The 23,270-nt window shown below is 45.5% G+C and overlaps 10 protein-coding genes across 10 annotated transcripts; 2 read left to right on the top strand and 8 right to left on the bottom strand. All coding sequences in view use genetic code 12, as the record gives it.

Annotated features, from left to right (window-relative positions):
- Positions 1-257: 257 nt before the first annotated feature.
- CXQ85_003267 (uncharacterized protein) lies at positions 258-1,286 on the top strand (the record flags this gene model as incomplete). Its single annotated transcript, XM_025486915.1, has 1 exon — positions 258-1,286. The coding sequence occupies one exon, from the start codon at positions 258-260 to the stop codon at positions 1,284-1,286; it is 1,029 nt and encodes a 342-aa protein (XP_025340363.1).
- A 38-nt stretch (positions 1,287-1,324) lies between these two features.
- CXQ85_003266 (uncharacterized protein) lies at positions 1,325-2,596 on the bottom strand (the record flags this gene model as incomplete). The annotated part of the gene is made up of 1 exon (XM_025486914.1): positions 1,325-2,596. One exon carries the CDS (start codon positions 2,594-2,596, stop codon positions 1,325-1,327), a length of 1,272 nt encoding a protein of 423 aa, XP_025340362.1.
- Positions 2,597-2,970: 374 nt separating this feature from the next.
- On the bottom strand, positions 2,971-5,016 carry CXQ85_003265 (anaphase promoting complex subunit; the record flags this gene model as incomplete). Its single annotated transcript, XM_025486913.1, has 1 exon — positions 2,971-5,016. One exon carries the CDS (start codon positions 5,014-5,016, stop codon positions 2,971-2,973), a length of 2,046 nt encoding a protein of 681 aa, XP_025340361.1.
- A 732-nt stretch (positions 5,017-5,748) lies between these two features.
- CXQ85_003264 (uncharacterized protein) lies at positions 5,749-6,906 on the top strand (the record flags this gene model as incomplete). Its single annotated transcript, XM_025486912.1, has 1 exon — positions 5,749-6,906. The coding sequence occupies one exon, from the start codon at positions 5,749-5,751 to the stop codon at positions 6,904-6,906; it is 1,158 nt and encodes a 385-aa protein (XP_025340360.1).
- Positions 6,907-6,959: 53 nt separating this feature from the next.
- On the bottom strand, positions 6,960-8,069 carry LYS1 (saccharopine dehydrogenase (NAD+, L-lysine-forming); the record flags this gene model as incomplete). Its single annotated transcript, XM_025486911.1, has 1 exon — positions 6,960-8,069. The coding sequence occupies one exon, from the start codon at positions 8,067-8,069 to the stop codon at positions 6,960-6,962; it is 1,110 nt and encodes a 369-aa protein (XP_025340359.1).
- Positions 8,070-8,497: 428 nt separating this feature from the next.
- Positions 8,498-9,916, bottom strand: CXQ85_003262 (uncharacterized protein; the record flags this gene model as incomplete). The annotated part of the gene is made up of 1 exon (XM_025486910.1): positions 8,498-9,916. The coding sequence occupies one exon, from the start codon at positions 9,914-9,916 to the stop codon at positions 8,498-8,500; it is 1,419 nt and encodes a 472-aa protein (XP_025340358.1).
- A 63-nt stretch (positions 9,917-9,979) lies between these two features.
- On the bottom strand, positions 9,980-12,062 carry CXQ85_003261 (uncharacterized protein; the record flags this gene model as incomplete). The annotated part of the gene is made up of 2 exons (XM_025486909.1): positions 9,980-11,795; positions 11,824-12,062. 2 exons carry the CDS (start codon positions 12,060-12,062, stop codon positions 9,980-9,982), a joined length of 2,055 nt encoding a protein of 684 aa, XP_025340357.1.
- A 1,268-nt stretch (positions 12,063-13,330) lies between these two features.
- HAP41 (Hap41p) lies at positions 13,331-14,416 on the bottom strand (the record flags this gene model as incomplete). Its single annotated transcript, XM_025486908.1, has 1 exon — positions 13,331-14,416. One exon carries the CDS (start codon positions 14,414-14,416, stop codon positions 13,331-13,333), a length of 1,086 nt encoding a protein of 361 aa, XP_025340356.1.
- Positions 14,417-16,254: 1,838 nt separating this feature from the next.
- On the bottom strand, positions 16,255-17,898 carry ALD6 (Ald6p; the record flags this gene model as incomplete). Its single annotated transcript, XM_025486907.1, has 1 exon — positions 16,255-17,898. One exon carries the CDS (start codon positions 17,896-17,898, stop codon positions 16,255-16,257), a length of 1,644 nt encoding a protein of 547 aa, XP_025340355.1.
- A 611-nt stretch (positions 17,899-18,509) lies between these two features.
- Positions 18,510-23,045, bottom strand: GDB1 (bifunctional 4-alpha-glucanotransferase/amylo-alpha-1,6-glucosidase; the record flags this gene model as incomplete). The annotated part of the gene is made up of 1 exon (XM_025486906.1): positions 18,510-23,045. One exon carries the CDS (start codon positions 23,043-23,045, stop codon positions 18,510-18,512), a length of 4,536 nt encoding a protein of 1,511 aa, XP_025340354.1.
- Positions 23,046-23,270: the final 225 nt, after the last annotated feature.

Here is a 23,270-nt window from a genome sequence, read left to right as displayed (position 1 = left end):
CCTCGAGGACCCAAGACATGACTTGTTTAAGGCAAGCCGAAAGGACAAGGAATACTTGGGAAAAAAGTATAGGAGAAGGGGAAACTCCAAGTAGAGTCTAGAATTCTTTTAGATGACCAAAATAGCCCAGAAATGGAAGCTTTTGATGGTACTCTCTACAAACGCTATTACTGTCTATTGTACCAGAACAAGACATTATCGCGCCTTTAAGCATCGAACAGAGTAACTGGTCCAACAGGCTTCTCATACATTGAGTCATGAAACCGCCTCAAGGCAGCTCAGAGCGGATCGTTTCGCTTATGAAAAAGGCCGAGAAGGATGTTTCATCCAAAGTTCCAATGGTGATGCGCAGACTTTATGAGCTGGACCCCAATGAGAGTACTACTTCTATTCTTGAAGATTTGGTTGACAATGGTCCTAAGCAAAAGAGTACTTTCCAGGCCCGTGATGACGTACGGTCGATTGCTCCAGACTCTCCATCTACAAACGTTCTACGCTTTGAATGTAGAAACGCATATATTGGAAGAAGAGACTTCTACAATGTCCAACCAATCCCAAGAGAGAGACTATATTCATACAAGCCACCACTCAACAAAGGTCTACGATTTGATCTAGTGAAGGCAAGGAATCCACTTAATTTGCTCTTCTCAGGTGCATATTATCTAGTGTTTCCTAATCATCTTCAGGCGTGTCTTTACTATATGGAGACTAGACACAAGGTGATGAATGGGTTCAACATGAAGCTTGAGTTTGTTTCTCCCAATGAGAAACATTTGGGTAGAATGGGGTCGCCTTTGCTAGAACCATCCGCCTCGCATAAACCACACTCCTCGTTATCATCAACATCTAATCCTTCTTTCGAAAATATCTTCAAGACATCGAAAGAAAAGTCCTTAATTTTAGAAAAGTTAGAACAGTTGAAAGACGTTAAAGACGATTCGCTCGCCGATACACACCCAAACTATCTTTTATTACAGCGTTTTATGAACATACCTACACGTTACCAGCTGGTACTTGTGAGAAATCTTCCGTTTGGGTTGTCCAGCCAAACCTTATCAGACCTTCTTTGGGACTATAAATTTTCAGATATGATAGCTCCACTGAATTCGTGGAAACAGATCATATGTGATCCAATAACCCAAACAAATCTAACCTTGATACATTTCGGGGACGAGCAAAGTGCTATGAGGTTTGTGAGGAATTTCCATGGACGTAGATGGGACCCCGTGAACAAGGGGAGAGAAAAGCAGTTGTACCAGCCCGTACTTTGCGAAATTCTCGAGTAATGACATGACTTGTAAATATTAATGACATTAAAACAACGTTAATCGGACACTTCGTCCAAACTCTTCCAGCTTGACCGTACTAGTTCGTATTCTGTAAGGTCGCTCTTCTTCTTGTTTGTTGAAGCAGTCACCTTTTCAACAATAGAATAGTTCTCCCAGATTCTCTTCTCTTTCCATATAATGATGATATTGGAATTTCCCGACCAGCCAACCGTGCCTATGTCACTGGAAATATCGGAACTCTCATCAAAATCAGTATGGTATTTGCTAATGTTCACCGAACAGAAAGACCAGGTTGACTGAAAGTATTGTGGAATTCCAATCGGCAATTGTAGTTTGCTCAAGATATGCTGTCTATTAGTGGGTGACTTGCGCAAAGATACTTCGCCGTCGAATTGGTCTGGAAGAGATGGTTCAGTCGAGGGACCCACATTAAACACATGCAAGGTATTCTTATCGGATAAAACGGCAAGCTTTGAGTCATTTGGAGAAAAGCTCATTGATGTAATGATGGCACGGTCGAGACCACGTCTAAACTCAAACAAAAGCGCCGTGGAGGTGGTAGAATGAATTCTGATGATCGTTCCTGTCTCGCTAGCAGATGCCACCATATTTCCCGTTCTGCTCAAGCAGATACACCTAATACGGGCTTTATGAGCCTTGATAATGCTAACGAGGTTCTTCTCCAGACCCTCGGGTGAAACGTCAACAATCTGAATCTGGCCGACAGTGCGTCCAGGAAATGCTAGTATTTGGTACTTCGGGACATCTCTTGTAATCCCGTTACCCGACCTTAAAGATGAGCTTGATGAAGGTGCTGGCAGAGGCAGTTGCAGCGCCGAGGAATGAACGGAGAGGTCCGCTAGTCCATGCTCGTTATCGTATGTCTCATATGATGCAAACTTCTTAGGTGGCGCCGAGAACTCATACACCACAACCTGGTTCTTCAAAACAACAACAATGCGTATTCTTGAAAGTAGAACATTCACCACAGGCCCCATGAATCCCAAGTTAAGACTCGCCTTCCTCTTGAGGTCGTCCCATATAATAACCTTGTTGTTTGGATACTTGGGGTTTTTGCCCCCGCCCACAAGTGCAACGTAATTAGTCCTGTGAAGCATCAGAATCAACCCAATTCCCGTTCCAGAGCTGCTGGTTCCGCTGAACGTTCTGCTCACTCGTGGATCAATTGGATTGGTGTTGTAAACAGAGAACCCCATCTCGTGAGCCACAGCAAAACAATCCTGATCCTGGTTGAATTTGACATCATGGAAGGGCGTTCGCTTCTGCTGTGCCCTAGATATGGGCATGTGTGTATTCATGACTGTTGTTTGTAAGTTGATGCCGTAGTTGTATTAAAGCTATGCAAGTTAGAGAAGTCCGGTTATCAGGGTACTGTAGTGTGTGGGGAGGGGCGCTGCTGCAGGTACCATTGATGATTCACCTCCGTACCACCGTAGACGCTGTTAGACGAATACCGAACAGACGTGTAAAGGCCATTGTCGTCTAGAAATTATTCCGGTAAAGGTAATTGATCTGATATTGTTTTGGTTTGCGATGAACTTAAACGAATATTTTTCGTCAATGGCGACATAGGACGAGTTGACGATCCTCACTAACTACCGCACAAGAGCGGTATACTAAAATGGCTAAAACCAATCAATCGAGTTTCTGAAGGAATTGATCAATCACTCTCGATGTCCATCACTTCTTCATCACTAGACTCCTCTCCATTCCTTAAACGCTCGGCTAAAGCGTTCGTATCCGCTTCACTATCCTTCCTCTCTCGTCTCTTCTCGGTTGGTTTGTCTTCGAAAACAGTAGCAAATTTACTGGTTGGTCCGAATGTAGAATTACTACGTGGAGCTTCTCGAGACCTTCCAATGGTGGTTGTGGTTGATGATGTTGAAACGTCAGCCAAAGAGCTAGGAGCATGCAAGAAAGCGGAAGGGCTATCTCTGTTAGCCTCAAGTGCCCTCTTGAGAAGATCATTCGCGATTGGATCGTCAGGTGCAATTGCAAGTGAATCATGAAGGACATCAATAGCCTTGAAGGGGTTCTGAAGTTTGAGGTGAACGATGGCAATGGCCGAAAGAATGTTAGCGTCGTTCCTATGGCTCATCTTCAAGGCCTGATTGAAACACTCAAGAGCTTTCTGGTATTGACCTGCTCTTCTGTATACATGGCCAAGGTTAGCATGAATAGAGATCCACGTCTTGGACTCTGAGTTAAGGTAGCGGGCCGCCGTAAGCGCATCCTGAAGGAACGCTTCTCCACGGTCTAGCTGATTCTTATGGTAGTAGATGACACCAAGCTCATTCAACAAAAGTGGATCTGTGCTGCAGATATGATGTGACGCTAGAAGGTACTCTTCAGCTAAGCTGACGTTATTCATTTGCAAATGCTGCATACCCAAAAACAAATTGGGCATATGGTTGCCAGGAAAGAGTCTTGCAGCAAATGCATAGGCGCTAATGGCCTGCTCATGTTCACCTTCCATTGAAAACGTATGGGCAAAACCTATCCAAGCCTGACCATTATTAGGGTTAAGCAAGGTTGCCTTGCTCAAAAACTTCCTAGCCTCTATAACTTTCTTGATCGAAAGGTAGTATATGCCAATCGCTTGCCATGCAATAGGATGTGTCGGATGAGAATCTGCAAGCTGGTGTGCCTTAAGAAACAATTTGTTGCGGCCTCCTAGCTCATATAAGCAACTAATATAATATGGAAGCACGTTGCAGTTGTATGGGTCCTTATCTAGGACAAGCTCGCAGATATCGAGACATTGATCGTAGTTGCATTGAACAAAAGCATGCTGTGCCTTGCTTAGAAGAATATCACTGTTCTCACCGAGACGATATTCATCCTTGAGTATACCTTCTGCTTCTTCGAACTTAGGCACATTGATGTACTTGCTCAAACGAGAAGTGTACAAGAGCTTTATGAGTTCATCATTGTCGTCTGCGTCAGAATAATTAAGGTAATTAATGAACTCCCACTGCTCCGTCGGGGTAAGGAAATCATTTTTTATAAGCTCGTCGAAGGCTTCGTAACACTTGACATCAACAAGCACTGCTTCCTTGTATGCCTCCTTGGCTCTCTCGTAGTTGTTTTGATTAGCGAATATGAGACCTCTAAGGTAACACATGGACGCTTCAAAGCGGACACCGTACTCTGCTACTTTAGGTCTTTGGTGTGTTTCCTTCAGAAAAGGGTTCGTCTCGCCCAAAACATCCAATGCATCCTCCCATCGTTCTAGCTTGATGAGACTGTAAGCCGTAAGATACCGGCATGCCACAGACTGCTCATACTCCGCATTGCTGGTTAAAAGACTCTTGACCCGCAAGTAGTTACCTGTTTCGAAGTAAACTTGTGCTAGCCAGAATGCATCGTTGGGATCGTTGGTCATGGTAAGAATCTTGTCTCCAATATACTCCGCAGTCAGATACTGATGCTGTAAAAGGGCTTCGTGTCGCCAAAGCCTGAGCTTTTGAACTCGAGATATAGGTTCTTCTCCTGGTCCACCAGTGCCATGAGCAGCATCGTTTCGAAGAGTTCCACTGACATTGTCTATGTTGTAGAACAGTGACAGCAGCGATCCAGGCGACTCAAAAAGGTTGTTTTGCGGGTTGGGCGGCGTAATAAAGACATCCTGTTTGCGTGTCATCACCTGTGGAGATATGAAGAGCGACGAATTGTGCTGCAGCGGTGTTTTGTGGTGCTGGGCCATCGTGGCTTATTACGTTTGGATGTGTAGACTTAAAGGCTTTCAATGTTTGTTCGCACTATGTAGTTTCTGGGGTCAAGGCGTCAAGGGAAGAGAATGTACATCAAAGAGAAGTGAGGAAGGAAAGGAGCGAGATTTTGAATGAATGCTTACTTTTGGGCGTTTATTGCCATTTTCATTTGTTTCTATATATTTTTCGATTATTGGTGGACATTTAGCGTACATTGTTTTCGTGTTTCGCAGCCAATTCGATACATAATACGCGAAGCCAGATGGATCCTAGGATATTGGTAACTGACAACAACTTGTTTATCAAGGGTAGATTTTTTCATTTTGAAGTGTGGTTTTTGATGGCGATAAATGAAGAAAATACCTTTTAAGTTATGATGGAGTGAAAGTATGATTGAAAATAACCATGCTATGAAGCTGAAGTAGCGTGTTAATAGCTGAATAAAAGCCTAGATATTATCCGATAATGCTAAATATCTAATTAACCAAAGCCCAAGCAGGGACCTCCTTTTTAAAGTGAGTCATGATTTCAACATCTCCAGATATATCCTCCTCTTCTTCTGTGTTGACTGTTTTGCAGCGAGACCTTGATCTGGTGCATATAGCCTGCACTTGCGTAGACTGGCTGAGATGAGACTCATCTCGGATTTTCCATCTTCAAGCTCCATACTACCATCACGAATTGAAATGGCCGAGACAAAAAGACCGTTTACGCAGTTTCGTATCATGGTTGGCTCGTATGAGCATAACCTTTTATGTTTGTCTTTAGTGTTGGACGGAGAGAAGGAACCTGTCTTCACACCAGTTTTTCACTTCCAGGCCCATGCCTTATCGATCAAATCCATAGACATAGCCAAGAGATACTTGGTTACGGGATCAAATGACGAGCATATCAGAATCTATGATCTACAAAAGAGAAAAGAGCTCGGTACTTTGTTGAGTCACCAGGGTACAGTTACCACCTTGAGGTTCTCGAGAGAGACCACAGAAGAGAGTGCAGAATCAGGAAAGTCAGGTAAATGGCTCTTGTCAGGATCCGAAGATGGTAAGATTATCATCTGGAGAGCCAAGGATTGGGAGATGTTGGGTACCTTGAAGGGCCACCAGGGCCGTATCAACGACCTCGACATCCACCCTTCAGGAAGAGTGGCTATTTCTGTGTCTACAGACAAGACCATCAGATTGTGGAATTTGATGACAGCTAAGAAGGCTGCTATTCTTAAAATTAAAGGAAAAGATCACTTGGGCCAGTCAGGCGAGATTGTCAGATGGACCAATTCAGGAAAGCATTTCATAGTTGGTTTGATTAACCAGCTCTTCATCTACGAGTTGGGTGCTGAGGCCCAGCTTGCTCATAAACTCAAATTTAAGACCACTTTGATGTGTCTTGAAGTTTTGAATATTGAAGGAAAAGAGTTCCTCGTCACTGGTCATAGCAACGGTTCTATTGAGTTTGTTGAACTAGAAAAGGTCTTGCTGCTGGAGGAAGAGACAGTCGAGCCAGATTTCTCCTTCCGTGGCCACCTGAACCGTGTTAAGGGATTATCCTTCTTCTGTGACGAGATCGAAACCAAGGGAATCCCATATCTCGTGTCAGTCTCTTCTGATGGAAGAATCGTCGTATGGGATGTCAGATCGAAGGTCAGAGACCAAGTTGCTGTTTACGACAGTGGCGAGAGACTTAATTGTGTTGCTGTCTGTGGTGAGACCGTTGAAAAGGCTGCTACAATGAAGAGAACGCATCAAGAATCCGAGAAGAGTGCCCCAAGTGATTCAGAGTATGAGACAGATGCTGAAGAGGCCAAAAAGGTGCTTCTTAGTGAAAAGAAAAAGAAGCGTGGCAAGAAGAACAAGAAATCAAAGGTCAGTGTTACATTGGGATGATTAAAGTAAACGGTATAGAACGATTAATATACACAAGAAGGGAACTATGAAATCTAGTTAGTCAATCTGCTAACGTGGTGGTCAAACAAAGCCTTGGCTCTGGTCCACACTGGAGCAGAGTCTCTCTGTGGCAATTGCAACAAAGAAGGCATCAAGTCCTTGGAAAACTGTTCGGAAGCCTCTCTAGGCAACAAACTTGGCAAGTGGTCAATGGAGCACACAGACAACTTTGGGCCAGCAGAGGTCTCAACGAGGACAGTTGGGTCATTGAAGACAGTAGCAATCGTGTAGACAGGGATTGGGTTGTGAGGATTCGTGGTGTCAGCAGAGACGTCGACAATGGATCTCAACTTTCTGTCGGCCTTGTTCAACAAGTCAAAGTTGATGAATGGAGCAATTGGCTTAGACAAGTAGATACAGTTGACAAAGATGTCAGAGTCAGCAATTTCCTGGAATGGACCGCCCTTGGCAGTCTCAGCCATATCCCACTTCTGCAAGCTGTCTTCTGGAATACCAACCTTTCTAAAAAGATCAAGAGCACCAGAACCACATCTACCGAGAGCTCCAATAACCAAGCAGCTCGGAAGCTTACCACCAGTCTTTTGCACAGCAGCATCCAATTCAGCCTTGACATGCTTAACCAAAGCATCCTCGTTAGGGTATGGAGTAACAGCTGGCAAATCTTCAGAGTCAGAGTGGGTCTGCTTGAAAGCCCAGTCCAAGACGCCAATGGCAGCACCAGCGAAACCGGCGTAGAAACCAAAAGCAGCCACTCTTCTGCCCTCATCATTCTCCAAGAACTCCAAGTCGTACAACGTTCCCTTACCAGCAGGGAAACGCTTCAAGACGTCCTGCCATCCGCCCTGGTCCTTGTAACAGTGAGCGAACTGAATGTGTTCGTGGACCAATGGGAAGGTTTCATCTTCAGGCAACTCCTTCAATCCAAGTATAAGACGGTCCTTTGGAGCTTCCTTCCATGAACCAGCAGGCACAATAGTAGCACCCACATCGGCGTATTCCTTAGCCTCAAAGATAGACTGAGGGCTGTCTTCAACGAAGACATTGAAACCAGCATCCAACAATTGCTTGGTTGTGGTTGGGGTCAAGGCAGCTCTGGCCTCCAAAGGCTTAGTTTCAGCTCTGAGATGTACGGTAACAGCCATTTTTAATTAGTATGGTGGATTTTTATGTTCTGTGATGGGTGAAAAAAATTACAAGGTGCTTATACCCTTGCAGCTTTATAGTAGTGCAACCGTCGAGGTGACCTGCATCATGGCCATTGATTGCAAAGGCATTTTTCTCAATGACTCAGATAACACTGGGCCATGTGCAGTAACCCCAGTATTAGCGACGCTATCAGTTAGTCATCGACGTTACGGCGTGGGAGGGCCAAGGCAGGAAAAGTATGGCTGTTTGCGTTTGGATTGCATAGAAGACCAATTCTAGACTATTTTGGGTTCTTTTTATATAGGTCGGTATGTACATGGTGGGGCCACAGTGACACTTTCTCATGGCGTTTGTTGGATGGCCGCACTGGATTTTGCAGCCGTTTATTACTCACACGGTCCACCGCTGATGGATCTAATATAAGCTACTCCTTTTCAAGACAACTAAGGACGTATTGGGTAAAACGTGGCTTGGCTTGCTCCCATGTGTCATTTTCCTGGTAACTGTCTCCGTAGACTCTGAACACTTTCTTGATCTGGGCGTTCTCAGCCTCGTCTGTGATAATCTTGTTCTCAATGGCCTTGTCAAAGAGAAGGTGTGCAAATTCTCTATCGTTGTCATAAAGATTTGCAACCATGAGGGCTTCGGTAAGAACACCAGATGGTGATCTTCCAGTATTTTCATTCACATTTTTGGAAACCAGTTTGATGTAGTCATTGTAAAGGCTCAATGAGTCCTCAGCATTGAACCTAGCTCTTGCCAAAATCAATTGGACCAAGGTTTTCACTTGAAGCTCATCAGGGTCTACCAAGGTTTCGGCAATTGTCAAAAGAGTCTTGTCTCCCTTCTTGAAAGCCTGGTAGCTGAACACTTGAACAAGTTTTGCTTGGACAAGATCAATACCGAATTTTTCATGTGTCAGGTACTTGTGGAACTTTTCAAGCGCTTTATTAAAATCCCCAAGATATATTCCGTAAACTGGAATAAGCTGCAAACGCACAAGCAAAGATTCTGGGTCCTTCTTGTCTATGTCAAGATGATTCTCCTCAACATGCTCAATAACTGCGGTAAGAAACTCAGAACCTTCGGTCTTTTCAAATGACAAATAAGCAAGAATCTTAGATATACTATCCTTTGAAAGAAGGTTTGGATCCTTCTCAAAGATCACTTTGGAAATTCCAAGGAACTCTTTCCTATCAGTCGTGGTGGAGAGCTTTCCATTCAACCAATTGACAAACAGCGGGGCCAGAATTTCAGAAAGCTTCGAGGCATTTCCAAGTTCAACTAATTTCGAAACAAGAGCATCCCACTGTTCCTCTGCTTGAACGTTTTCTTCAATGCCATTCAACAATTTGATAGCCCTATTAAGTCTATCCTCTGTAACTTCCACAGCGCCTTCTCTAATTTCAGACTTTTCTCCTTGAAGGAGCTTATTTACCACTGCCAATTGTACCTTGTGATCAGCCTCTGCTCCATGCTTATCAAGTAATGCCCACAGAGAAATGGCTCTGCCTGGGTTACTCTCAATGAGTGAATGTAGCGAGTCCTTGTCCCACACATGAGACGTGTTGGCTTTGCTCAAGGTATAGTATAACGAAAAGTCGCCGGGCAAAGCATGCTGAAGTAGCTGGTTGATTATGCCGATTGGAGCCTTTTGATCTTTAATGATCTGGTGAACATCCGCTAGCTCTTCAGATGTGAGATCTTTGGAGGAAAAGAAGTCGCCAACGGCTTCTGGAGAAACTGGGGTTCCTTTTCTGAGGGATTGAAGAACCGTAGAATTGAATCTAATGAATCCTCTAGTACTAATAATACCCGAGCGTAGGGGTTTGAGATGTCTCATATGGATCATAAGTAGTAGTATTGTCTACAATTTTTCATGTCGCACTATGAATATCTTATGTATCTAATCGTGTTTAAGGCTCTGCTCCATCTTTGCCAAAAGGCCCATAGCAGGGAAATAGTTCTCCCATTGGCTCTTGACATCCAAGTTGTCAACCTCATTGAAGTTGAAGTTTTTGCTGAGATACTCATTGTAGTCTATCCACTTTTTGCTCTGTTCGCATGCATAACTCCAACTGGCTTTATAAGCTCCACCAAGAGCACAAGCATTAGGAATTTCGACCTGGAAATTGCCTGCTGTGGCTCCCATAATAGAGGCCATCTTACGGATAATGCTAGTGTTTTTAGAAGCACCGCCGACGAAGAAAAGCTTGTGTGGTTTTGCCGTAAGCGAGCTGAAAGTCTGTTTCTTACCGTCAGTGTAAATGTCACCAAAATCGGTGTGCAACTTGTGGTAGAGACCCTTCAAGCCTTTATCTTCAATGTCAGGCGTGTCTGTAGATGCACTTGCAGAGCCACTCAACATGGGGCCAGCTCTCAAACGACAAGAGATTGTTTGTGATTCAACAATGGACGTGACATCTTCTTCACACTCCCATTCTTGGACTTCTTCGATTTTACCATTCTGCTCCAACTTACAACGCTTAAATTGAGAAGCAGCATTGGGCACAATTTCACCAATTGGGAAATAGATACCGAGCCTGTTATCGAATTTTTCACTGGCATCAAGAATCTCATCAAATTTGTCCCAGGAGTCACGTCCTAGCTTGTACTTTTCATTCACATCATTTCTCACGTATTCTCTGGCCAATGCACCATTTGAATAACAAATCATACCCATATAAGCATTCTTTATCGTAGGATGTTTGAACAAGTGATATTGGGAGGATGGATTGAATTGTTCAGTGACCAAAAGGACCGTAGTTGAGGTTCCAAGGGACATCATCACATCGTTCTGTTCAACAGGTAAGGAGATGATAGTAGCCAAGTTGTCACCAGTGAAAGAATAGATTTTTGCATCTTCGCTGAAACCATACTTTTTGATGAAGTATGGGCAAACAGTACCCAATGCATCGTATGTGATTTCGTCGATTGGACCCAACTTATCCTTAAGTTCCCTAACACCGTTGGCTGTGTCTTCTTTCGAAGCACCATCCAACGAAGGATGAACACCAGCGGCAACGGAAGTCAACTCCTCATCATATTTGCCATCGGCAATGTTATAAATATTCATTCCACATGCGTCAGCATGCTCAATGGGGGCAATCTTACCCAAAAGTACGGAAGCCAAAAAGCTCGAAACCAAAGAAATTCTGCTTGTTTTCTGGTAAACTTCTGGTGCCTTTCTAACAGCTAACTTACGGATCTGCAAGCCAGTGAATCTATGATGAGCTCTGGAGCCAGTTCTCTCAGCAAGATTGTCAGGACCACCTGTTACTTTCTCGAAATCCTTGATTTCTTGACCAGTAGAATGATCCTGCCAATTGGGCGATGTTTCCCAGGCCAAAGCACCATCTAGACCTTCAAGCAAGGAAGAAGCATTTCCCAAATTTTCAAGCGCATCACTAGCAGAGCTAGACCAGTAAACAGATCCATGCTGCATACCTGACCCACTCATTCCCTTAACCTGCTGGAAAGGAAAGTTGTCCTTCTTCATGAGGCCAAACGCGGTATCAACAGCCTCCAACCACATCTTCACTGGCGATAAGATCTCCCCAGCATTCTCATCCGTCAAAACACCTTTGTTAACACCATATTTATCCTTAAAGTAGTCGTCAAAGCCCACAGCGTAGGTTTTACGAGCATTCAAGTCAGCGTCGGTGACAATCACCTTAAGCTGCTGGGTCGACAAGTCGAAACCCAAAAACAAATCATCAGAACTAGAGCTCATACTTCACTTGGAGCCACTTGACAGGGTTCTGCTTATATTGAGGCCAAGGGGGCAAGACAAGTACCAAGGTGACGAGAACAGTCAAGGCAAACGTCACAACTAACAGAAACAAACTCTGGGTAAGGAAACCGGCAATCACAGAGACAATGGCCGAGACAGGGACGAAAAGAGTGATAATACGGTCAACCTTCTTCTGGCCTTCAAAGTCAATGGGGAATTCCAAGAGGTCGTTGATCTGGGCAGCAATCTGGTCCATAATGAGCGAGGTGGTACGTGAGCAGGTGACGTCGAGTTGCGATTTGGCGTATGTAGTCCACTTTGGTTTCGCGCCAGTGCCCAAATGGCAGTTACAGTAGGGAGTTGGGGATGTGGGAGTGTAAGGTTTGATAGTTGACGAAAAATCAACTAATTGAGGGTTAGAAGGCTTTTGTGTACTTGGGTACTACAGGAAGCCGAACCATTGACTTGCTCAAGTGGCGGCTTCGTACGATCGTATGGGGTAGTTTAGAGCGCTTATACCTTCCTAATAGCCCTACTATAGAACCCGTGCCAGGCCGTATATGACCTTGCTACACCTCGATCGCTCGTGCATAACATCAACATACTGGATCGAGAAAAGCGACCGTCTCCTTATTACTGGACTTCCGTTGCCTCACTCCCTATCATGTGTTTGGATAGGAGTATGCTTGCTCCTGGGCAGTGTCTGGATTCAAGCACTGGTTGCGAACTGGGTGCAAAAAATGTCGTCGCTTGGGTACCCTCCAGTGGCACCACACAGTTCAAGCTTCCAAGCCTTCTTGGCTGTAAAACATAGCCTATCGGTGTTAGACGAGGTGGGGGTTTCTTGTAGAACGGTTTGTTCGGCTTTTACAGGGTTAGTGTATCCAAAATATCGACCCTTGCTGAGGTAAAGACGACATTGTCGTTCGGGAAGTTCGGTTCCTCCCCTGGCCAGTATACCAAAAGTAGTGTCCAGTTAAACCAGGGCTATTTGTTACCAGTATGTACCAGAGCTTCTCTCCCTAAATGGCCCCAGAAGCTTATTTTCAAATGATCCCGGAATCTTCCTGCCCCTCCATGTGGGACTACCAAAAACCACCCTCGATTGCTGCAAAATATGAGTTTGTGCGGATACTTTTGAAATCAGCAAGCCACGGGAAAAGGAGAATGTGGGTTTCAAGATAACAACTGTAAACTACAAGTGGGGAGGAAAGAAGACTTTCTGGGAGTGGCAATTCGGTGATTAACCCAGGGCTCTAGACTTGAAATTTGTCTCAGGTGAGACACACTTCGCGGTTAAATGTGGGGCCGATCCAATGTGGAGGTGATTAAAAATAAAACCGAGCTCACCTCCTATTCAAGTTTCACTACTTGTTTACATTGAGGTAATTTTTGATGTCATGTATTTTCTGGGGCATCGTCTCGTAAGCTAATAAATAAATTTCAAAACAGTCGTTTCTCATAGAGGCCTCCAATCTGGGGCCACATCTGGTGGGGTGTATGTGTGTCAATTGGATAGTCTCTCTAGTGTACTTCTTTTTCAACGTAGTACTCAACGTCGTTGCTTAAGAGTTTCTCTTCTAAAAAGTCTGCAACCTGGTTGTAGTGGTCCTCTTCAATCACAGAAAGCATTTTGTCCTGTGGATCAATTGGTTCGAAAGAGAAGCCATACTCGCTGTCCAGGTATGCTGGCAAGTCATAAAACTTAAACATATTGGGTTTCTTCTCGTTGGCCATGCTCAGGTTGTTGGTGGAAACAGTGGTGGATCTGGTAAGGGATGTCATGAGCAGGCTCTCACCATCAGTTTCGGAACAGCCGGGGGAAACCAGTCTCGATAACAGCGTAGATTCGTATTCGTCGTCGTCTTCGTCTTCCAGGTCAGATAAGTTGACATAGTTGAACACGTCAAGAGCAGCGTCTTCCGGCAGTTCCACAATCAACTCTTGCTCTTCCGGTATACTCAAGTCAGAAGGCGATCTATACGAAAGGTGATTCATATTAGATATGAGTTCATTCATGGGATCGTTCACTTCCGTAAACACCCGCTTGCGGGAGGTGGAGCTAGGGCTGTCAGCATCGACCAATGCCGGCAGATCCGGATCCATTGGCGACAGCATAAGGTGGGATTTGAGTCTTTTGTAGTCATGAATAAGCGAAAGCAATTTGATCTTGAGTTGGTAGTTTTCCTTATCCAAGTTACCGATGGAGGAGGAAAGTTCAGCGGCCAGAGGGCCCAGCAGCAAAGGTTCTGATTTAGACTTCAGCGTTGGAGCTGTGGTTGGAACTGGGGCCGGATTCGAAGCGGGAGCAGTAACTGGAGCTGGCGCTGGCGCCAGAGATGAAGGTTTGGATGCAATTGAAGGCTCTGTCAAAGAGGCCCTCTTCTGAGGTTTTAGTTGCACGGGAGATGGAGCCAGTTGTGGAGCCGAAGAAGCCGGCGGTTGGGTCTGGGGAGCCACAGGAGGTTTCTCTTTCTTGTCTTTATCCTTTTTCTTCTCCAGACGAGCCCTTCTGGCATTCTTTGGCCTGGGCGGAAGCACCCAGTTCTTCAGCGTCTTGACAGTTAAAATGGGTCTGCGCTCAGTGGGAACACAGGGAGGGGCATTCATAGTTTGTGGGTTGAGGCTATATCAGCATGCTACAACGGGATTGTGTGGGAATTGGGGTTGTGGAGGTTTTGTTGGAGGTGGTGGTGGTGGATTCGGGAAGGCCTTGGGTGAAAAATAAATAAGGCAATGATGCAAACTAAATTAAAAATAACAATAAAAATTCAAACCGGAACAAACAAATGTATCGGCAGGCAATAAGAAAAGAAGAAGGCAATGAAATAAATAAAGTTTTTTTTTCTTTGGGAATGAAATCACTAAGGATATATGTTGACTTTGGTTAAGCTGGGTGGACCGCAATAAAAACTCCAAAAGAAAAAAAACCGAAGCGTAGCGCAGTGATATATAAAGTATACCTAAGCGGCAAGAGCAGGCAAAAAAAAAAAAAAAAAAAAAAAGGCGCCGTACCCATCCACTTAGGTGCACTTAATATATAAAGGTGCGATTTTTGTATAGGCGTCTGCTTGTCGTTACCGAGCCAGGTACAGTTCCCGCGGACAAAGTCGGGACGAACAGGCAGAAGCAAAGGCAAAAAAGGACGAAAAAAAAAAGGAAAACGGGCGCGAACTGACCTACGGTGGAACGGGTCAGTTGTCCCTAAACAGCCCCCATTTAATAGAAACTAGGGGTAAAAGAAAAGAAAAAAAAAAGAGGTATTTGCCACAGCGTGACCAGGGTCAGACGTCGTCATGAATTCCAAGAAGTATCCTATACTATTGGTGCCTTTGGTGGTCCCTTGTATCTCTGGTGACTGCGAATCGTCCCGAAAGGCTCCTGCCTGGACCCCAGAAAAACGTAGAGCGAAGCCTAAAATAGTGTACATTTTGTTCTGCACTTGCCGTGCACCTGCCTTTTGCTGGTGCTGCTGGAGGCATTTCCGCGGGACGAGCGGCCCGTGAAGATTCCGTCAAGACGTAGGGAGAGGAAGAGCAGAGGGCGTGGTTTGGAAAGAAAGAAGATTTATACGATGAAGTGGTTGAAAGTGAACGATATCCTCTTCTTCTTCTGTTTTTAGGTACGTCTTGGGGTTCCAGATCTTGGAAGTGTTGCACTCTGGTGGCCTCGGTCTTTGGCACAATGGCTGCGAATCCTGGCCAAGACCGTTGCATCTGCCTGGGCACAGGTTCGGAAAAAACCACCCTCCACCCAGACCGAAGAGATGAATGATAGGGATGGACAGACAGCGATGGAGTTGGGGTTGGAAGTCTGGAAAGGCTGGATGACTGAGTAGCTACTTTCTTGCTAGGTCTGTTTTCCCGGTTTCCCGGTATCTCCCTCTGAATATTGTAAGGCGCCGTCAAGACGTGGCGGTCACGGGAATGTCACGGCACTACAATGAGCCGTTGGCGATTTACATTCACTCATCGGTGTCGTCGGAACCCTTGCGTGATCGTATAAAAGGTTGTTTTGGGCTGTGGTATTGGCTGGTTTTAGAGATCGTCCTCTTTGCATTAGAACTGCTGGATACCTCTTTCCGGGTGCTTGTTTACCCGACTTTGTGACTCCTTTTCTTCTACGCGTAATGGCTGCGAAATCTATAACAAAGTCAGGGCTACTGGGCCTAGGGCTTGTTCAGGGCTCATACATTTTCCGGGGAAACATGTAAAATTTATCCACTGAAAAATGAACGCCAATGGTGTTGGCTACAATTGCATTGTTGGATCTTTTCCTTCTATTTATTTATCAAAAAGGGGTCGTTTGCGTCGGGTACAGCAAAAAAAGGACTTCCGTTCCGGGATATCCTGCTCACCGGAGGTTATACTCCAGAGCCTTCCTCTACCCTACGTCAATTCTCTCTGGGATACTTTTCCTTCTCTTTTTTTAAATTATTCACTCACTCTCTAGTTCTGAGTTGGCATGGCTGTGGATGGAGCCAACACCTGGTCGACATTGTTGGTCTTCCAGAGAGTGGTGATGGTCTTTGGCTGGGTCAAGAAAGTGACACCGGCCTTACCGTAAAAGTTCAAGTCACCCAAGAAAGAAGCCTTGTTACCAGTGAAGGAGAACATTGGCAATGGCACAGGGATTGGCACGTTCACACCAACCTGACCACAAGCAATCTCCTTGGTGAATTTCTGTGCAGCGGCGCCTGCGCTGGTGAACAACGAAACACCATTACCGTATCTGTTAGAGTTGACCAACTCAATAGCCTCATCGAAAGTGTCAACGTTAACAACAGCCAAAACTGGGGCGAAGATCTCCTCGTCGTAAGCTCTCATGCCTGGCTTGACGTCAGTCAAGATAGTTGGGCCCAAGAAGTTACCCTTCTCGAACTTAGGGTCAGCTGGCTTGAAGTTTCTACCGTCAAGGAGGATGGTAGCACCTTGCTTCTCGGAGTCAGCAATGATCTCATTGGCTCTGGTCAATGACTCAGGGTTCACAAGTGGACCCAAGTCAGACTTGGAGTCGAAACCGGAACCAGTGGTCAACTTAGCAGCGTCAGCAGCAACTTCCTCAACCCACTTCTTGGTCTTCTCACCAACAGTGACGAGAACGGAAATAGCCATACATCTCTGACCAGCAGCACCGAAAGCAGCACCGCTGACGGCGTTGATGAAGTGGTTCTTGTCAGCATCTGGCAACACAATCAAGTGGTTCTTAGCACCAAGGTTGGCCTGGACTCTCTTGCCCAAAGCAGTACCCTTTTCGTAAATGTACTTACCGGCCTTGTCACCACCAACAAAGTTGACGGCCTTGACTCTTGGGTCCTCAATGATCTTGTTGACAGTGTCGTGCTTACCGTGAACAATGTTCAACACACCTGGTGGAACACCAGCCTCGGCAGCCAATTGAGCAATGATCATGGCAGCACCTGGGACTCTCTCAGATGGCTTGATCACAGCAGTGTTACCGGTGACAAGCACCAATGGCAAACTCCACAATGGAACCATGGCTGGGAAGTTGAATGGACAGATGGAGCCAATGACACCCAAAGGCTCTCTGACCATCTTGGTCTCCATATCGGTGGCAACCTCCAAAGAAGAAGCCATCAAGTCGTTTGGAGCGTTACAAGCAGCCTCAGCAACTTGCAAACCACGCAAAACGTCACCCTTGGCGTCTGGGAAGGTCTTACCCTGCTCCAAGACAATCATACCAGCAAGTCTGTCGTGGTTCTTCTTCAACAACTCGACAAACTTGAAAGCAATACCCTGTCTCTTGATGATAGAGTAGTTCTTCCATTCGTGGAAAGCCTTGTCAGCAGAAGCAATAGCATCGTCAAGCTCTTGTGGAGTCAGCTGAGGAACCTTGGAGATAACCTCGTTGGTGGCTGGGTCATGGATATCAAACCAGGTCTGGGAGTCAGACTTGACCAACTTGTTGTCAATGAAAGAAGGAGTCAAGTAAGGCTCAGTGCCCTTTTCCAAGTGATTTGTGGGGTACGACTCAGTCGTGGAGTTGAGAGGGATGGTCGAAAGAGAACGAGCAAACAAAGGCCCTGGGGCTTTGGCCACACGAGCAGCTGATCTGGAGATATTTCTCAACATAACAAAAAAAGTTGGATTCTATTCGAAAACCTGTTCCCTGCTCCGGGAACGCCTATGGTTATATACCCTTGTGGAGACTGCCTTCCGCTAGCGGGTGCGAAAAAGAAAAAGAGGGCCTTTCAACGCAGTCCCATGTGAACCCCACTGCGACTCTCCAAAAAGGCCTAAGGAACCCCCGCGCTTAGTGCCTTAACTATGAGGTTGGCTGCGAAAAAAGGCTGCCATTCCGTGGATAATCAACGCCCAAGGAAGACCGATGCCACTAGCTCGAGTGGGTTCGTGCAGTCTTTGGGTAGCTTGAACGCTTGAATTTATGCTGACAAACGGCTTGCCTGTTCCGTCGAACTCTGCCTCCTCATACTATGTAGACGTCATGTCGGGAATCCTCGAGCGCCTTTGCCATGTAACTAGGGGCGCGTGTCGGACGAGCGATCCCTAACAGTGTGCCAACTGGCACTTGGGGGCCCTCAGGTGTGCGGAAAAATCGATTGCGAGGAAAGGTACCACCGCTAAAAATGGTAATCTGGGCGGTTTTGGCGTAACCACCATTTCGTTGGTTGCTTTTACAAACTGGTCAAGATGCGGCTGAAATGCTTCTCTTTGTTTATTTCTCACGCATACTCTGTACTGTTCCAAAGGTCGTAGTACAAGTCTAGAAGACAAGATGTGCTCCATGCTTGTGTAGGACTTGAGTCATGGCACAAGGCTCCGTCTTTGTTGGTCAACTCGGTAATACCGGCCCAGGGGCTTTCACGGATCCACTTCTTGTGGCCACTGAGTCTCTTGTTGACTTCTGTCAAAAGCTCCACTGAAGGTCTGTGCGCTCCGCTCTTCTCGTCCTGATGGTGGAAGTACAAGAAAGATCTGATAAAGTAGCCAAAAAGCCAAACCCATTCTGGACCTTGATGGTAGTTTCTTCCCTTGGATGTAGCAAAATCTTCACTGTCCTCTGAGTTGTGGTAGTCTGGGCGGTAGTTCCAGTCTGAAGGGTCCAACGTTCTCATACCCACAGGACCTCTGATGACCTCATCAGCGATCTTGATGGCTTTGAGTGCTTTCTCGGCGTCGAACAATTCTGGTGCAACAGACATCGCAATAGGGAAGTTGGCTCTCAACTGGTAATCTTCAAACTCCTTACCACTGCGGTAAAGATCCTTATAGATACCTCTTCTGTTCACCACATCAGGATTAATAGAATAGTTTTGGTCCTCAGAAGCATCCTCAGGAACATAAAAGTGTTTCTCAAAGTTCTCCTGGATAAGCTTCTCCCAGTCTTCTAACAGCACCTTGCTGCCATCTGGCTTCTCGACTTCAGTATATCCGAAATGACCCTCACTGCGCAACTTGTTCACGAACCTCAAAGTACTCTTCAAAAGACCTTGCAACTCAACTGCTGCACCATCTCTAGGCGTACCTGGGTAACCCTTGTTACCAGCCTTTTCACTCTCACCCATCTTATCCATCCAGGTACCACAGTTCCACTGGGAACCACCATGGACGAGACCAGTTTCCCAGTCAACATTCACTTCCACATTGAAGCCTTCGTCAGTCATCTGCCTGTCGAGGTTTGGCCCAGCGTTAGCCTCACGGTATTTGATGCCCTTAGCGTGACGAGCTAAAATCTCGTAGAGAATATCTCTGATGGAGGTCTCGTAACTAAATGCCTTCTCGTCATCCCATGGAATGTAGGTGTCATCAAGAGGGAATCTTCTAGAGACCTTCTCGTCGAGGATTTTCACTCCATCAGGAACATTGATCACGTATTCCTGGACGGCTTGAGCGAAAAACCAAGCGGCATCTCTAGCATTATAACGAGGATTTCTACCAGCATCCAACAAATTAGGAATGAGACCATGCTTCAACGTTTTAGCAAATCCAAGGATGTGCTGTTTGGCATCATCAAACCTGCCTGGTACAATTAACAAACCACGGAAAGAAATAAACACGTCTCTGCCCCAGCACCTCATATAATCGTTACTAAAGTGAGGAAGACCAGCAGAGAGACATGGCACATTCGTCTTAGGAAGCAACGAAGTGTTATTCATGAAGCCACACATTTGAACACTTGTAAGGGCTAAGCTTTGGACAAAGTTGGTGGCACTCTTGATGTTGTCATCGAGCTGTCTCAAGACACGGAATCTAGCAGCTTCATAGGCGACGCCAACAACAAGTGCAAAGTAATGTGGCCTCAAGAAGTATGGCACCTTTCTAATGGCATCCACGCGAGACTTAAGCCAATCACGGAACTGATGCAAATTCTTAGAGTTCTTGACATACTTCTCAAGTCTGTTCACGATGTAATCACCAGCCCAAAAACCTTCTCTCAAGTGATTACAGAGTGGATGAGCAAGATCGTTACTCCAGACAACTCCCTTGAGCACAGATACCCAACCTTGCAAGCCAGCGTATACCAAAGGTCCATAGTTTGGGATATCATAAACGCTATCAGAACCCCCGCTTGCGTCTCTTTCTTCGGGCTCACTTCTGTACAAGATGTTGTTCAAGTCATACAAGTCCAAGCCCAAAGAGGCTTCCACTGCACCCTTCTTAACAAACTCGTCCAAAGAGGCGTCAACATTGGGGATCTTAGTCGAAAACACTGCAATACTTCCTGGAACAAAAGATTCATCCACCCTAATGATGGCCTCGTTACCATTATGTTCCACTTCTGGTAAGGTGATTTCCTCAAGTTTGGTTGGAATGGAGGTAAGGTATTTTTCATCCCTAGAATACTCTCCAACCTTTTTCAAAGTGTAGCTAAACTCTAGCTTCACTTCAGTTCCACTTAATATAACTGGGTTCAAAATTTGATCATCTTGGCCCTCGAAGAACTTGGTTCTGGCAATCAAAAACCAACCCTCACCTGTAACCGTATTATATCTCTGAATGGTGATATACTGGTTTTCGTGATGAATGTACATCTCTTGGTCTGATGCTGCCTCCTTGCTTTCCTCTGCTAAGGAGTCTCTCACGTCATTCATCTTCTTTCTTGCTTCAGCAATACCACTTGTGGCATCGAATGAGTACTGTCTATCTTCGTTGACAACATCAAGCAATTCAGGATAAGTTTCATCGAATCCAAAGGTGGTTCCAATGGCACTGGAGCAGAAAGCAACCAATGCTGCGGTAGATAAGGTGTCCTCCACGGTTCTAACTTGAGCTGGCATTTGGTTATCATGAGTACAATCCATGAACAAGGCATGTGGGGCATGGTTCGTAAGAACATGAGGGATTTCCAACTCAGAGTGACCTTCAGCATATTTGTTGGCGGTTGGCTCCTCCTCGCAAGGGTATGCGAATTCGTCTAATGGCATCCAAGTAAGAGAGCCAATTGGTCTACCACCGTGCTTGTGGACAAGTCTTGATAATTCTTCGACACTCCATGCTTGCATTGCCTCTCTGATCAATGAGTTGATTCCCAATCTTTCAACGAAAATCTTGTCCATCTCCTCAGATCCAGTAAAAAGCTCAGCAGCCACATACAAGTCTGGATTCACTGATCTGGCAGCGTCCAACAAGGCTTCGCCAACATGCAAAGGCGTAGAGTGACAATTGTCAAGTCTGAAACCGCTGAAAGCTTCAGCACTGTTCTTGGTGTACTCTATCATTCTTTCCCAAAGGTGAGGAGAGTCTTCGGGGCCCTTACCGTATCTCAACTTGACACAGTCACTCCAAACAATGACTTCACGGCGAAGGTAAGATTTGGATTGCGAAGAAGCAAAGTCGACAAGCGGATTACCACCCCAAATCCAACCATTGTTGGCCAAAGCATATTCTTGGCCATCTTTACCTTCAAATCTTGTAAAATAAGCCTCGGTGAACTTACTATCTTTTGTGATAGGACCCAACTTTGGGCCATTGTCTGCCAATCTAAGATATCTAGCTCTATCGGCAACTTGCAATTTGATTGAACGAACGTCATCGTCATAGGCGGCGTATAAAGGAGCATTTATCTCGTCAATAATACGAGACGCTTTGCCTTCAACTTGTTCAAATTCTCCAGAGGCGACAGCAAAAAGGATGCTCAAGAACTTTGAGCTATCGAGCTTATTCAGGAATCTATCGTTCAAGATTGGTTCCCCATCAACACTGGCGCTACTGAGAACATAAGATGCTAACAGTTTTATATCGGACACGTTAACATGATCAGGAATATCAGCCGGGTCAACCTTGCCGCTGTCGAAGCGTTCCTTTAAGTCCTTAAGGGTCTCTTTTTTGTCAAACACATAGTATTGCCACAAGGCGAGTGAATCTAAGACATGTTCCTGAATTCCACTAACAATTTTTTTGAGAGCTCCCTCATCATTAATTTCAGTGGGTAAGCCAAGCTCTGACAACTTATCGGAATAATCTAAGAGTTTCTGATCCAACTCGATAGCAGCTTTCAAATGTGGGGCGGTTATCGCATTATATCCAGCATCAGGATGATCTCTAAGCCATGGAGAATCATCCGAAGTGTGGTTCCAAACCACATCGGTCAATGACAACAAGTTATGCTTACCGGTGGTCTCGTGAATAAACAGAATGGCCTTCTTGGTATCTGAGAAGAGCGCAGGGTCAAAACGCAATTGGTCCCGGATAGAGTAGGGCGAATTGGATGAGCCTCTTTCTTGCAAAGGAGTGAAATGAATCATATCGTATCCCTTTTCGGAAACATATCCAAACAACTTGTCCCAGTTGTCCAAGGGGCCAGCCCATTTGGACACTATGGTCTGGATGTTGATGGCATTGAAAGGCACGTACTTACCGTTGACCACAAGGTTAGGTGGCACAACAAAGTACACTTGTTCACTTTTAGCTGCTTCCTCCTTCTCATTCTCGTACTCAATGTAGAAAGAGTAAGGCCCAGGGTAGAAGATAGGCACCTTGAACGTAGTGTCCTTCGTGAATGAGCTCGATAAAGGAATCTCCTGGAACTGGTGCCTTTTGAAAGCCGTAGAACCGTTTTTAGGGACATTGATGAAAAAAGTACCCTTTCTTGTCACTGGAGCAGCCGCATTGAGCTGAACAACCAACTCAAACAAAGGGTCCCCCTTTGCGTAACCCTTAGGTGGTGCATAGCTTGGAAGAATGAAAACACCGTTTTTCACGGCGTCGTTGCCGATTGGCGTTCCTTCGTCGTTAAGTCTAAGAAGGACAGAACGCATGCTTAAGCTTCAATTGATAGGTTTTTTTGTGGTGTGTGCCTGCTTTATTGGAAATTGGGGGAGTAGTGGAAACTATGCGCTTTTTATAGTCCACTTGCATATATCGCGAGATTCACCTGAGGTTGCTAGCGTCTGGGGCGACCCTGGCAAACCCCAATGTGGCAGGTACGATTTGCCTAAGAGGTAATACGATTTGGGGTTACAAAGTAGCAAGGGCTGATTTGA

The sequence above is a fragment of the Candidozyma haemuli genome, assembly GCF_002926055.2.
Source record: "Candidozyma haemuli strain B11899 chromosome Unknown E_2014730914, whole genome shotgun sequence".
NCBI classification, from domain to species: Eukaryota; Fungi; Ascomycota; class Pichiomycetes; order Serinales; family Metschnikowiaceae; genus Candidozyma; species Candidozyma haemuli.
The sequence above is the reverse complement of the archived record's forward strand: the minus strand, read 5'-3'. Positions and strand labels throughout refer to the sequence as shown.